General features: G+C 40.1%; 1 protein-coding gene across 3 annotated transcripts in view; it reads right to left on the bottom strand.

Moving 5' to 3' along the window:
- Window positions 1-15,128, bottom strand: part of KIF26B (kinesin family member 26B) — a 293,769-nt gene that overhangs the window by 99,106 nt on the left and 179,535 nt on the right. For all 3 annotated transcript variants that reach the window (XM_083830351.1, XM_083830350.1, XM_083830352.1), the window contains one exon: window positions 6,203-6,386. In XM_083830351.1, coding sequence (XP_083686477.1) covers window positions 6,203-6,386 — 184 coding nt within the window. The remainder of the gene's footprint in view (window positions 1-6,202; window positions 6,387-15,128) is intronic.

Genomic DNA, 15,128 nt, shown 5'->3' with positions numbered 1-15,128 from the left:
TCAGTCAAAATGAAAACTCGCTGAGTAAAAAGGGAGGTTTTCTTTATCTTCTGGGCTTAGTCAAGATGTGCATCAATTTCGTTTCCTTTAAATCAACTTTGCAAATCACATAAATCTAAGAATGTCTCTCTACTTTCCACTGTACTGATCCAAAGAGTTGACACAGCTATTGAAAATATCTTTTGGCAAAGACTATTCAAACCATGATTCATACGGGCTACAGCAAATAGCCAAACTCACCATTAACACATGTATTGCACTGTTATAGCCTGGATTAAAACATGTCAAGGCCAGTGTGGTAAGTTTTGCCTAATTAGTGAAAAGTCCAATAAACTATTTTAAGGCAGTGGATAGCTGAAAAACTAGCAGTTTGCAAGGTGAAAGCATTGGCATGTTCTGTTACCCCAAAAGATAGTTCTGAACCTACTGAGAAACCTGAACTGCTTGGGCAGTAGGGCTTGTTCACTGTTACTTTTGGCAGGGGTACACAAAAACAAGAAACAGCTCCAATAGAGAAGCACGGACAGAAAGAACAACACAGACAAGAAAAAACTTGAACAAATATTGGTACAGTAGAACCAAGAAATGCCCTTAAACTGGGGAAGGAATGGGATAACGAAGTGCTTTCTGAAAGGTCCTGGTGGTGTAAGAAGGAAAATTACCTCTGGTTGCTTCTCTTCATTATAATGCAAGATTTTGTATTTCTTAGTAAAGGAATTGAATTGCATTAACAATACTTGATCTGTTCCCTTTATATCACTTTCCCAATATGGAAAAACTCTGCGAAGCAATGCTTCTTTACTAGCCACTTGGATCAAAAGAACAGTAGTAGTATGTTACGTGATCAATACTCAAAGTGGGATGATATGACATTAGACCATCTTTTGATTTTAACAACACACCACTGCCTTTTTTATGCCAAGGATCTAAGACTCTGCCCATTAATCATCAGTGGTATCCTGTCTTTGTGGACCTCCTGCCTTCAAAGGAGCAAGGAGTATCACAGTTCTCCCCACACAAATGTGTTCACCTTCACCGAGATAATCACCAGCTAGCCTTCATGGTGGGAACCCGCAGTGGGATTCGGGGAAGTTGGTACCAGCTCGCTGAGACATTTGCAGCAAGTGAGAGGAATGACACAGCTGAGTGCCTCTGAAAATCTTCTGCTGTTTTGGCAGAAGCAATCTGAGGTCAGACAAAATCTGTCTGATGCTTCTAGATAGAGTTTTAGGCAAATCAGTGTGAGGGAAAGGTAAGCTGCAGACTAATGTAAAGTGAATAGTAAGCTTTAGGCTTATTTCAATCAAGTATTGTGCTTTAATGGAAGATTAAATTCTTACAAGCCAGACACTATTTTTAATTGAACCTTCTGCAGTACATGACACAGATACTTAGAAGAAAGGAACGTGACTCAGGAGTGTCTATCACACCATCAGCTCACCTGCCAGCATTCTGCAAGCATTCCTGGCATTTGGCCACAGCCGCAGGTCAGCTGTCACTCATGGCCCTTCCCAGCCAGGCTCCATGCTCAGTCCCTGCCAAAAGACCATCTCCTGCATCTCTCACTTGCTTACTGACTGTAAAAAAAAAAATCATCTGTGCTGCCTCCTACCCTGCCCTACACACTTGGGAAGGGTTCCTCAGAAGCATCTGCAGTGTAACCTATTACTCCCATTTCAAAGATTTTAATAATCTCATCTTCTACAACACCTACCAAAACTTGACAAGGGCTATCTAATATTGGACTGCTGGATGGGCTGAGGACACTACTGTGAAGATGAGCGATACCTCATTCTTTCTTCCTGCTTCCCATCTGCCTCATCTTTCTCCCTTCATTGAGATTGTAAGTGCTCTGGAACAGAAATGACGTGTTTTTGTTTTTGTCTGAATTTATATATTATCCAGCAAAATAGGACTAGGCTTTTCAAGCAAGAAAATCCTGGTGCTACAGAAAAATAAAAAGTAAACACAATATCGTGTAAGTAAAACACAAACACAAAAAAAGTAAACACAATTAAAGTGCATTTCGTTAGTAGGTTGAAAAGACTTGCCAAAGAAAGTTCAATGATGACGTGCTTCTCCTTTGCATCGGGATGATTTCTATTAACAAACATTGCTATTTTATTTTCATATTGACCAGTACCAACATACAACAACTCACACACACACACAAAAATAATATGTAAGTAAAGGTAAATTAATCTCTGTTCAAACATAACAAATACTTCTCACTGGCAGAGTTCTGTAAGACTACACACAGAAAAATAATAAATGAAAGAAAGCCCAGAGATCACATCCATTCATCCTAAACCCTGTGCCACCTGAAAACAACCTATATATTAAGGCTGGCAGCAAATTTTTCATTTAAACTGTTTTTCATGGGAAATGTGAGATTCAGCAAAACATCATCTTTCACAGAAAGAACATTTCAGGTTTAGTTTCCTTCCTGTTTGACGTAACACAGAGGGTGGAGAGAAGGAGGGAAGCAGATTGGGGAGCAAATCCATGGAAATCTTATCTTAGTCATGGAATAATTTGTTATTCCTGCATGGAAAGCCTTTTTGTTTTTTTTTTTTTTTTCTATTTCTTGGCCCATTGTCAGAAAGAACAAACAGACTTAAGGAGTATGTTCCGGAAAATGATGGGACTTGGGGAAACCGCACGTACAGTCATCCAGGATAGCGGCACTCTTTGTCTGTGTTTAAGTCCAGCGAAAGCAATCTGCCACTCTCCTCTGGACAATAGCCCAGAACACAATGACTCAAAGACAGCACAGAGAGAACAAAAAGTGATGCTCAAGCTATGTCAGTTTGCAGAACTGGAGTGTTGTTCAGCCCAAAAGAAAACTGCTATCAAGAAACAACTGTGGGAATAACCGACTACTTCCCTGGGGATCAGCTCCCTCTGCTAGCAAAGGCAAACCCAAAGCACATGTGTATGTCACAACCCATACAAGCACCACTGCCAATTTATTTGCAATATAATCGCAACCCTTTTACTTTACTTCAGGGAGAGATAATTGGAAATGAGTCCAACAAAGGATCTGATCCCTTACTACTTCACCTTGACACTGCTGTTTCTCTGTGTGGTCAACGGTGTGTCTAACATTGAAGTAAAATACTGCTTTCCGTTATTTCATCCTCCTCCTCCAGTAAAGCTGAATGTTAGCATTCAAATAATACTTCTTCCAACTTCCAAGCTAGTACAGCTTGCTTTGCAAGTGCTTTTGTGGGAAAAGGTGTGAAGCACACAACCTGGATATAAACTCTCTAATTCACTTCTCTTTGTTTAGACTATTCAGCTGTACCCATATCCATACTAACTGAGCTGGCTAATTAACTTTTAAATATCTCGTTGATAGCAAAATCCTCCCGGTTTAATTCAAAAAATTATATGCCTGCACAAGACAGTTGATCCATTCCTAAGAAATTTTGGAATTTGAAATGAATCATTCCCATCAATTTTGTAATGAGAAGTAGAATCTTTGAAAATTCTACTAACAGATGTGAAAAAATGTCTGCTGTTTGGTGCCCAGTCCATTTTAGAAAACTGCGAAATGAAATTTAACCTCAAAGTCTATGCTTTGAAGTTCCTGACTTCCGATCCTGCAGCTTCTTGGATACTTATCTACCCCGGGAAACAGAGAGCTCTCGAGCTGATGCCAAGCCAGTAACACAGAGCTTCTGTGCTGGGGCTCCCAGCCCTACAGCCAAGAGCCCGCCTGCTGGGAAGCTAGCCCCAGGTTGTCTGTACGATGCCATACCCAGGCATCTTGGAAACCAAACACCTTGGCAAGGGCCTGCCTTCCATTCTGGTGAGCCAGGATTTCCAGTAACAAACTGCCCTGCCAGAAAATTCCCAGCCCATTCAAGCCCAAAGCGAACCAGAGTTTTATCACACTGGGATTGTTCATAACACGGTATTTAAATATAAAACAGAAAAAAACTAAGTGACTAAAAATAAAGTTTGGCTTCCCTGAACCCAATTCCTCCCCATGGGTCCACAATTTATGGATTTATAAACTTACAGAAACATTATGTGAAAGGAAATGCTGGGAAAATTAACATAGTTTTTTGCATGTTCGTACCGGAACATATGCCCACCAAACTGAACATATATATAAAAAATAAATAAATAAAAAGCAAACAAGCTAAAAATTCCAGTACTTCATCTGAAGTTTTCCCAGTCTGACAGATAAATTACATTGTTACACTGCGGTTGCCCACTTACCATGCCTCACACCCATCTCTCACCTACTGAAATGTAAATTATGCTATAGAGGTAAACTGATGGGAAACTCTGATGAAACCATATGAGTTTTAGGTCATAACTATAGGGTGATTCCTAGAAGAAATCAAAGAGGTGAAAAATGGAACTGAATTCCAGAAACTGCAGGCTAGACATAATTTTGCTAATGAGAATGTCGTGGAAAAAATTAACTTTCTCTATTTTGACTATATGAATTAATCCACTTTGGTTTGCTACCTTGGAGAAGCATGTATTAAAACTTTTTTTTTTTTGAGCCTCTTAGATATTTCTCACATACTCCAATAGCTTCTTCATTTGCTGGACTGCAAAATTTCAGTTTTACTTATACAGCCTGGAGCCTGTTCTGGTACATGGTGTTGATGGAGAAGCAAACTGTATCTCTGTTTGGGTGTACTGCAAGACTGGTCCCCAAGACCTGTTCATTAGAAATCCAAGATCAGATGAGAAAGAAAGGTGCGGGTCAAGCTTACCGTGTTTTCACGGAGCTCCATCTGTGCAAGCATGTAGACCCTTTGCTTGGGAAGGACAGAAACCAACAGTCAGGGTAAGTGTCCACATAGTTCAACAAGGGAGATTAGTCCCCTGTTTTTATAACCACGTCCTTCATGATTTCTCAGCAGAAATTTTGTTTGTACTCAGATATAACCTGTCTCAAGCACAGAAATGCAGGAATCCTGAGAAGAGAGCTTCTATTGTAAGTATTTTCCATAGCAGGTTCTTATACGAACTATAACACATTCAAGCTTCTTCCCCCTCCCACTGAAGACAGAGTAGGCATCACTACTACCTTTTATCAAATTATGACAGATTTGTACATTTCTTCCCATTTACCAAGCCAGAGGAAAGGAAGGGAGCCTTATGTGGAGGGAATCCTACAGGCCCTTTTCAAATGGGCATAAACCAGCCACAAAAGTAATACCGCTGTTCTATGAAAAAAAATATGGAACTGTGCAATTTCCCAAAGTGAATGTCCAAAACCAGCAACAGAAATACCAAAGCACATCATATGTTCAGTACTCCTAGATTATATATTACAGTTTCTCTTCTAAACAAAAAGATTTGCAACAAACTCATTGTCTCTGCTTCGTACCCAATGAATATGGAAAAGCCGCACACACAGATGCTTGCATAAGAAACTACCTTGATTAAAGCAAACTGCTGTCTTCAGCAACCGCGTGTGTGTATTCCCAGATGTAATGTGCCAGGCTCTCCATTTCTAACAGGGAAAAAGGGCTACTCAGACAAATAACACAGCAACAACAAACCATATAGCCACCTTCTCCATTGCTTCCACCATTTTCTATCATAAGTATGTACCTACACAGCATTTTAAGGGGGTGTGATGGTGGAGAATGGAAGGAAGTAACATGACAGAAGGAAAAGGGAGTAATTCATCATTATCAGCATATGCTTCGTTCAGGTATGCGGATCAGGTATGTCCAGCCTTGTCCTGACTGCACTGGAAGAAAGCCAGGATAGATGAGTGAGAAGCAAATTACGGTGCATCCAGCCAAAATACCAGCCTGGACAACAAAGGGATCAGGAACCCAGAATATGCCACAGCAAGCACCTGCTACACAGTTTAAACACAGCCGCAGAGACCAACCTTCTCCAGAAACCCTAGCAGAATGGACACTGTCACCCCTGGGTAGCACCATGGCCCCAGTGCAGGTGCATTTTGCCCAACTGAGAGCTCGAAATGTATTATTGCTGCATGGTAAGGGCTGCCTGTGCTCAAGTCAACTTCAACCTTATTACAAATTCGCATGCACTAAGTAGTCTATGTTGTCAGGCCTTTGTGCATGTGCAGGGACCAACTGCAATAAAGCCAAACAAGAAACAACGTGCTTTTCCAATTCTCTTGATGCTTAGCACAGGGAAAAAATCTCCTCCCACAGAAAATAAGTGTTTTAGTGATACTTGTAAGGCCTACCTTGCCCACACCAGGGGTGTCTTTCACTTTGCTGACTGCCCTTAACAAACATGGTGGTGCAGGGGGTGGGGAAGTCTGAAGGATACTGCTGAAGCTGGTAGAGAAGAGCGGAGATTCAGGAGCAGACGATGCAGAAGGTCTGTGCTTCTTCTTTTTAGAAGACAGGTTCAATTTCTGAGCAGCTCTGTGGGAAAAATGACAAGAGTAAGCTAAAAAAAACCCAAACTCATCAACACAAGCAGTCAAGAATAAATAAAGGTAATTATCAGTTAACATTTATATAGGATCTCAATTTTGACCTCACCAATTGCAACAGCTCTACAATTCTGGTACTTTACTCATTAAGTAGGGTCAGAATCAGGTCTCTGTCATTGTCTCATCTGTTGAAACAATTCAGCCTGCAAAAAAAGCTCCAGAACCTCCAACTAAATCAATGAGCTATATGCCAATTTCTGTTATAAAAATAAGTTCAGTCACCAAATGGTTAACACAGAATTACTTGTCACTCATAAGCCTCTGATTAGAAAATGAATACTTGTGCAATGTTTGGATGTAAGCAGCCACTGTTACGCCAATTAGTATTAAACGCTCAGGTGAATTTGCTGAGGTGTAAGAAGCCTTGCACTAGCTGTTTTAAATTTCTATCAATTCTTAAAACATAAGACAGTCTAAAAGCTTAAGAAGTGATGACCAATGAAAATATTGCTGCTTGCAATGAGATAATCATACCATCTATAGCTGCATTAACCACTAAGCAGGGAAAACAACGAAGACAGTTTTTAAGCTGCAGTATTCTTAGCTAAGAATGCTGAAGTTTGTGTAGACTTTCATTAAAAAGCTAAGCTTTTCTGGAACAGAAACATTTCAATATTTTGCTTTGCAAAATGTTTTGAGAGGCAATTCAACACTCAGCCTTTGTTGCAGCTGTTTTGTTCCAACACACGTGCATTCTGCTCTGCCCAGTGATAAAGCCGATATTCATCATGTTGTCCTAGAGTTTCCCTTTTGTAAAATGGACAATTCAAACAGCGCGGGTCAACTGAAGCACGATCCCAAAGGATGAAGCTCAACAATTCATGAAGCTACATTCCTGCTCTTTGCTTTGGCAAAGAACTGTGGCTTGAGGTAGGTATAAAAGCAGTCTATGTTGACAGTAGCTCTCCTTACCTTGCTGAAGTGTGACAGTCAAGACCAGTCAACCCTTCTAGGTTTTAAGAAACTTTAGCTCTACTACACTGGTATTAGTATATGTTACCCAAATCTAAACTTCCAAAAGTGATTAAATTATTTTATCCCAAAGAGTTAGGGAAAAAAGACTGAGTGCATTTATATATATATATATATATATATATATACACACACACTAATTTTGGTATGCAAGTACCTTGTGTTTGTATCAGATGTCTCAAACACACGAACAAATTACTGCTGGGCATGAAGCTGCCATATGTCAGCTGATCACATGTGCACTGTGTGCCACCCCAGTGTATTCTTTTAGCCTATGGCAAATGCAAAGCAGTTCTCGATAAATTAGTTTTTAACAAAAGAGAAGCACTAGGAGATTTTAATTGACCTGACACAATTACAACTCGGAAGTCTCTGCGCTACCTCTTTGCCCTTGATCTGCCCCTTCCTTCTGGCTTTGAGACTGCAGTGCGGAACCTGGCCCTCTCTTTTAAGATTGTCTGCTTTTTCTCAGAAAACGTAATCAGAATTAGTTGGTCATAACCAAAGCAAAAAGCACCATTTTTTTCCTCTTCCTAGCACCATGTCAATGACTGGATAGGGTTTGTTGATTTTAGCTTCCACGTTGTCCGTTACTAATGCTTTTATAAAGTTGTCCATGCTGAATCGAGATTTCCCATGTGTCTTAGCTTCATAGAACATTATTCTAAGCCAAATCTTTTAGTACGTGCAACAGCTGAAAATACAAATGTTGAACGCACGGAATGAAAAATTTACTATGGTCTTTACACGGTCAAGCTCAGTAGTCCAGGCTTAAATAAAGGCAATGGCTCCCCCTCTCTGGTCATACATCTGGTCTCACTGACTCACCTTGGGGGAATACGTATTGCCTAAAAAGCATTTTCTAAGTTGACTGAGCCATTCTCTCTTGTCACTAACGACATTATGCTGCTCTTTTTACGAAGCTGATAGCGTAATACAAACCACTTCTTGAACAAATTAAGCTGGTGGCTGGCATTTTTCTTAAAGAAAAAGCACTGTTGGAGGCAACTGGCCTTTTCAAAGCCTTGGAACTGTATTCTAGTTTGACAGTTATAACCTTTGAGATTACATTCAAATGGAAGAACCTGCATTTTACTTTATATTTTTGGCCTGCAACTGGTAAGATGTATGAAAAAGCAATGAACTACATCTCACAACTTCATGGGGTTTTCTGTTTTTCCCCAAGGAGAGAAAATCAATGGATGGAGGGCTAGAAAATCATTTACGAGCCCTATCAGACTTTACTGAATTTTGAAAGGGATCAAAAAGGCAATAAGTCTCAGGTAATTCCCAGAGCATTTAACTGGGAAAGGAAGGATATTTCAACCAGATGTAGACTGCAAAATGGCACAAGCCTGTACAGCGTGACTTTCTCGTGAGCACATTTGCATGAGTAAAATCACTCAGCTTGGGTGGCTAGCATTGCTCTGAACACAGTCGATCATGCAAACTGCAGCTGAGTTTGGCCATGTGATCTAGCATAGGCTAGAAATTATCACATTTTATTTTTCCAGGCAAGTCAGAGGCCTAGCCCTCCCACACAGACTCTCTGGACCACCAAGACCTCTCTGGCGAAGCACCAGGACGGACCTTGGGAGACCCAATACTGCTGCAGCTCACTGCCTGCCCAGCCCAGCCCAGCCCGCAGCTCTTTGACTCTGCTCTTTGTACAGGAGCCAGCTAATTTGTTTTCACTTAATAGCTAGTATAATAGGGCTGATTTCCACTTTAGACTACGCGTACCACTGCAGTAGCGGTAATGATAATGATGGGAGCCTGGTTTTATGTATTGACAATAAGTTGATGATGCTCCAGGTTATGTTACATCCCGTTTCAGCCAAGTAATATCAGCTAGAGACGGTGCAGGGTGCGCAGTGGGCTCCAGCATGACGCAGACCACGTCACCACTCCGTGGGGTACAGCTGTGGCAGGGATAGTGCCCACAGAAGCACACAAGAAACTGGATCCAAATTAAACTTCTTAAGTGGGTAACTTAACCTGTATTTGCCCACTGTGTGGCCACGCTCATTCACCACAGAGGTGTCTTGAATGTGATTTAACTGAATTACCTTCAAAAGGAAGATCGATTTAAAGCTGTTTAGCTAACACACTTTGGATTCACACCTTCAGTTAATTTGGACTATTTTTCCTGGAAGTCCCTATGTAAACAAGCAGCTGGAGACTTTTTGAAAGCTTAAGAGATTTGTGGCAGAGAAAATAATCACAAGATCAAGAATTGAGATTGCAGGAGGGGTGTTAGAAAGCTGATTAAAGTTTATTCCAAATAAAACTGATGAATTGTTGGCAGGAATGGGGAAGTACCTCAAAAATCCAGCTGGTCCATAGAAGAGGCTGAGTTTACTTCTTGAAATGACATTCTTTGCTTTTTGTCTAGTAAAATACAAGTTTAATAGAGGATATCTTTGGGCAGTCAGAAGGCTTTGTACCTCCTGCCTATGCAGAAATGGGGACATTTTTTTCCCTTAAAACTCCCTGGGCAGGTTGGGATCGTCAGACACATTCACTGCACAGGAAACTCCCGTACGGTGGAAGCCAATTCCTGATTGATACGAATTTTCTGAAAGTTGAAGGCCTTCTGTGGGATTTATTGAAGAAATGGAAGTAAGCCAACTGAGAGGTAACTTGGAGAAGTTGGTGGCAAAGTGTATTCTTTGGAAACTTGTCTAGAGAGATGAATGAACAGAAATAGATTAAATAATCCATTTTTAATACAGAAGAAAGATGCTGCTATGGGTAACCCAAACATCTCTGCTAAGCTATTGATATTACTTGTAAGCAATACATGAATGAACAATGAAGTTGATAAAACACTTCAATCAAAATAAAAGCCATTATGGAAAACTTTAAATAGCTTGTTTAGAGAGGCAACTGGGTAATAGTTGCAGTACAACATTTACAAGGAAACTGTGGAAGGAACAGTTCGAACATTCATGAGATCTAAATTAATTTTGCTTACAAAAAGCAGCTTCAGAAACTGAGGACGACATCCATACATCCACTTTTTGCTATGCAATAGTCGGGAGAGAAAAGAAAAACAAACACTTTTTTTTTTCACTTTGTTTGAAAATAAAGCCTCCCTGCAATACAAAATGCTCACATGCCTTCAGCTTGAACCGAGTCATGCAGAACCTCATTTGACACAAATACGTATAAGATTATGAACTTCAGGGGGGATTGGCTGTTGCAGCTCATGGCATATTTGCTTCCTCTCTTTTAAGTAAGAAAACAGGCACTGCTAATAAAATTCAAGGGGAACTATTTAGGTTCATAAAAGATCTTTTTTTTTTCAACTATTTATCATTCAAGCCAAGAGGTAAGCATGGCCAACAGGTTCATGAAATTCAGAAGGAGAGTAAACGCCTATGTGGATAATTAAAATATAATTCACATTTGTGCCAGCAAAGACCATCATTGATGAGCAGCACTGACTCTCACGCTTCAGTACCTGACACACCCCTTCAGCACTGATGTGAAATTTCCTTCGGGGCATATCTCTGTATAATTATTCATTACTGGAGTTTTATATTATACTATATTGTATCTACTACTTATCACATTTGTAAACAGAATTCCAGATCATAGGGTCCAGTGAGCTGGTATATCAGTTTCTGTGACAAAATAAAAATTGAAAATAAGCTCACTTTCATGTTGTATTTTCCACACAATAAATGCCTGTCAAGCTGGGGAGGCTAAATAGTCAGGTACTAGCTAATTCTAATTTGCAATTTTCATTAAAACTAAAAATCTATTTCTCTCCTTTATTTGGAAGCATACATTTCATTTTGTTAAAAAAAATAAATAAAATTTGGGGGAGCAAGGTATGAACTTCATAGGTGCAGAGGATGTCTTACCTAAAGATGGGGTTGTTTTATAAGCCCAAAGGAAATTAATGGTCCTCTCTAGTAATCAAAACGCTACCTTTACCTATCCAAAACTGCCTTGCCTGCTGTATTTTAGTGCTGGGTTGGAAAACAGACAGAAGTTTAGTTCAGAAATCAGTCTTCTGAAAAAAGTCCCTAAGCATATTTGTGCAGATATATCACTAGTGGTAACACACATCTACCTTTGTGACTAACAGTGTTGGTTACCCAGTGTGAAACACTCATATATGGCAATTCTTGTGGTCTCAGATTGCGCACCTATAAGTGAAAATTAACATTCTTCAGCCTCACCCCCAACACGTAAGGCCTATTGATGGTATCCTCTTTTATATATATGTATTTTAAGCCAGATGGACACAAGATGGACACTGGACGCTAAATCAGATGTACACATTTCCTAATGATAGGGACCCAACCTACCTAAAAGGGATTCTCTTTCTCTCAGTCATCTGTAGAGGTCATAAAGGCTCACTGAGATGACAATACAGCTAAAGACCTAGGTACTACCATCAAAAAGGAAGGCCCCATACATGCCAGTGTTCTGTCTGTGTAATTCCTTCCCCTCCCCTGCTCCTTTCCTCAATTTATTTTGGCTTGGTTGCTACTGCTTTAACCTCCTGAACTGGCTCACACTAAAGGGTACTCTAAATCACACTCACTTGACATGGCTAATATGCATGAATTAATATGGCAAGCACTTCCTCAACCCTAAAATCTGAGACGTGTGGTACTAAATGTGGTTTCATGCAAAATCTCATCTAATTGGAGGGCCATAATCTGGCCGGGACACATAGCTTCCTTTGTACCAGGCGTTTCTTTGCATCTTCTAAAGCAAAGAGAAGAGAGAAGCTTTACAGGATGTTTTACCAACGACTGAACAGTGTTCTGGTGCAAGGGGCCAGGATGCTTCTTCATTATCTGCTGCAAATGGAAGATACCACCTGAGAAGCTTGCTCCATGAGCAGAGCAAGAATGATCTCCAAAGGCTTTTTCTTATATCTCTACAAGGAACAATTTTTCTTATCCAGACTGAAAGTAAAAAGACAGGGCTATAAATCTTGCACTCACATTCCCGGCCCATACTCCCTGCCCTCCAACAGGACTTCTGAGCTAGGAATGAGAATCGGGGCAACTTCACTCCACTTTAATTCTCTGGGTGGCCAAATGCAGGGCTGTGGCATTGCAGCTTAGTAAGAGATGTAAAGAATGAAATAAGAATCCTCAGAGGAACATTTTCTGCATTTGTACTTCCAGGAAGATCCTTAGTATTTGTGTTTAATTATTTTACAATGTCTTTAAAATCTGGAGATAATTTGCGCTTTCTGCTTATGCTGTAGAAGGTATAATAAACATCTCTCTAATGCCCAGTAAACGCTTGCCCCTTATTGTTCTCTTTATTTGTATGCATGCCTTCAATTTCATAGCAACAATAAAGCTATCCCAGGCTGCAATCTTTTACTTCTTGGGTGGTTAATTCAGATGTTTTGGCCACAATGCCTTAGTGACTGCTCTCCCCTGGAACTGTATTATAAATGTCCAGAAATTCATTATTTTTAAATTATTATTTAATTCTAGCACACAGTCAAAATAGGGCTTCGATCTTTATTCAGGACATGCCTTATAAAACCCGAGGCTTGTTGTACACAGGTAATCTCAGTGAAATTAACTGCTCAGACTGCCTCTTATATCAAGTTCAAATTCGTGTAAATCAGAGCTGCTCTTAAGTTGCTCCAAGATGAAGAAGATCAATATGCTTGAAGATCAATAGCTTAATGGGAAGCTCAAAGTCATACACAAATGCATATTGATGGACGGAGGAATTGTATTCTATACTGCTGTTATTTGGGTGAAACTCAGTTTTAGACAAGGCTATGGCGAGGTATGAAACAAACCACTTCTCATGCCATTGCTGTTTGATCCACAAGATTCCCTTCACCAGGTAATACCATACCGCAGCAAAGAGCTTTTCACCTAACCTGGTAAGCCCAGATTCAGTGACAAGACTTCCTTCTGATTTTAGCATCAAAATCATTAACTCTCTCTCATACACAGGTGTAATATTGGCCCAAAAAAAAAAAAGTAATAAATGAAATGAAATCTGAAATTTCTACAGGAGATGATACCCCTGTCCTTAAATAGTACCCATCAAGAAAACTACATGTTGACTAAATAGCTTGATGCATTTAGCTAGACAAAACCATTTCTGCTTTCTTCCCTTCCTTTTCATTTCTTTTTCTCCTCTTCTTTCTCTTCTGTTCTTAGTATTATTTCTAAATTTCAGGCATTACTGATCCAGGTCACCACACAAACTATAAAAATGACCAGTCACCTTTTCTGCTGTGTTATTAACTTCAGACACAAAAGCAACCTGTGTTTTTACGGCAAGGAGGGATTTTGGTGACCAGCAGAAGGACCCCACTCTAAGAAAATCTTCAGCACTGAAATACAGAAGACAAATCACAAGTCACTTAAGTTTTTTTTTGTTTTTTTTTTTGTTTTGTTTTGTTTTGTTTTTTTAAGACTGGGTAGAGGTTGCTTTTATAATTAATCTAACTTACTTTTGTCTCTAAAAAATGCTTTTATAAGAAACGGTGGTCACAGAGATGACGGTACTCACAGCATTATCCTGTTCTTGGAAAGCTCTGAGGATGAGTTGGATACGTGTCACTGCATGCTTAATGCATGAAGCAAGCTGAACCATTACACTTAGATAAAATAAAATCAGATGTTTAGCACCAGTTTAATACAGGAAGAAAACCAGCTACATGTACTATAACTCAAACGAATTCAAATGTAAGCACTTACCAATTACTGCTATGGTTACTTGGCAATGCATCTTCAAGTCACAAAGGAAAACTGCACAGGCATGAGCCTGACAGCCACAGACCAGAGCAGCCTTAATTTCAATCGTGCATTGCTGAGGGCGAGGGCACTAGTACCTTTCAAGGAAAGGCCCAAAACGAGCTCTGTCCAGCTCAGGCTTTGGGTGTTAAGAGGTATTGCCTGCATACACTTACGATTTAGATTGTAAGACGCCAGCGTTGCCACCAAGTAATAGGAAAGGAGACGTGCGCTGTTTTATATTTGCACTGTTATTGTGTAAAACAAGAAACACACACAGATCTGTCAGTCTTCAAGTGTTAGCTGGAAAATATTAGGGGCGCAGATGTACAGTTACATTGCCTTCTCCTGGAAGTACCACCGAGGATGGCTGGCAAGCAGATTTTCCCAGTGCCTGAATTCACCTACCCAACCTCCAGCCATGGGACAGGACTGACGGTCAGGCTGCCCGTAGCTGACTCTCCTCACGATCAAGTAGTCACAGTGACGACAGCTCAAAAACGTGACTAACAGAAGCTTTGCAATGAGAGGCCGTTTAATAACAGTCCTTAAAATCGCATAAAACAATTCTTTTAATTGTAAGTTTTATGAGGCTTATAAGATTGAGGTTATTTTATTACCTTCAGTGCTAAAGCCTGACCACACACTGTGCGGAAAACTATTTTGCTTTATCTCTGGCCCATCCAGCCAAAGCCTCTCATAACACCAGGAGGAAAAGCAGCCAGCACACAGATTCATAGCCCATTGTGTCATTGTTTAACTTTCTGGTTGGCAGAACAATTAAAGAGATGCATAAAAAGGCCAAAAGGTGGGTAAGCTTTATAGTTTTCTTTGCCTCATCACTATTTCAGCGGCCAATACATTTAAACTAACATCAGCATACAAATGGGAAAACACTGACAACACAGATGCACTGAAATTCAATGCACTTAAACCCAGCCCTGACAGGCAATCTC

This window comes from Anser anser, assembly GCF_964211835.1.
Source record: "Anser anser genome assembly, chromosome: 3".
In the NCBI taxonomy this organism is placed as follows: Eukaryota; Metazoa; Chordata; class Aves; order Anseriformes; family Anatidae; genus Anser; species Anser anser.
This window is presented reverse-complemented; position numbering and strand designations above follow the sequence as displayed.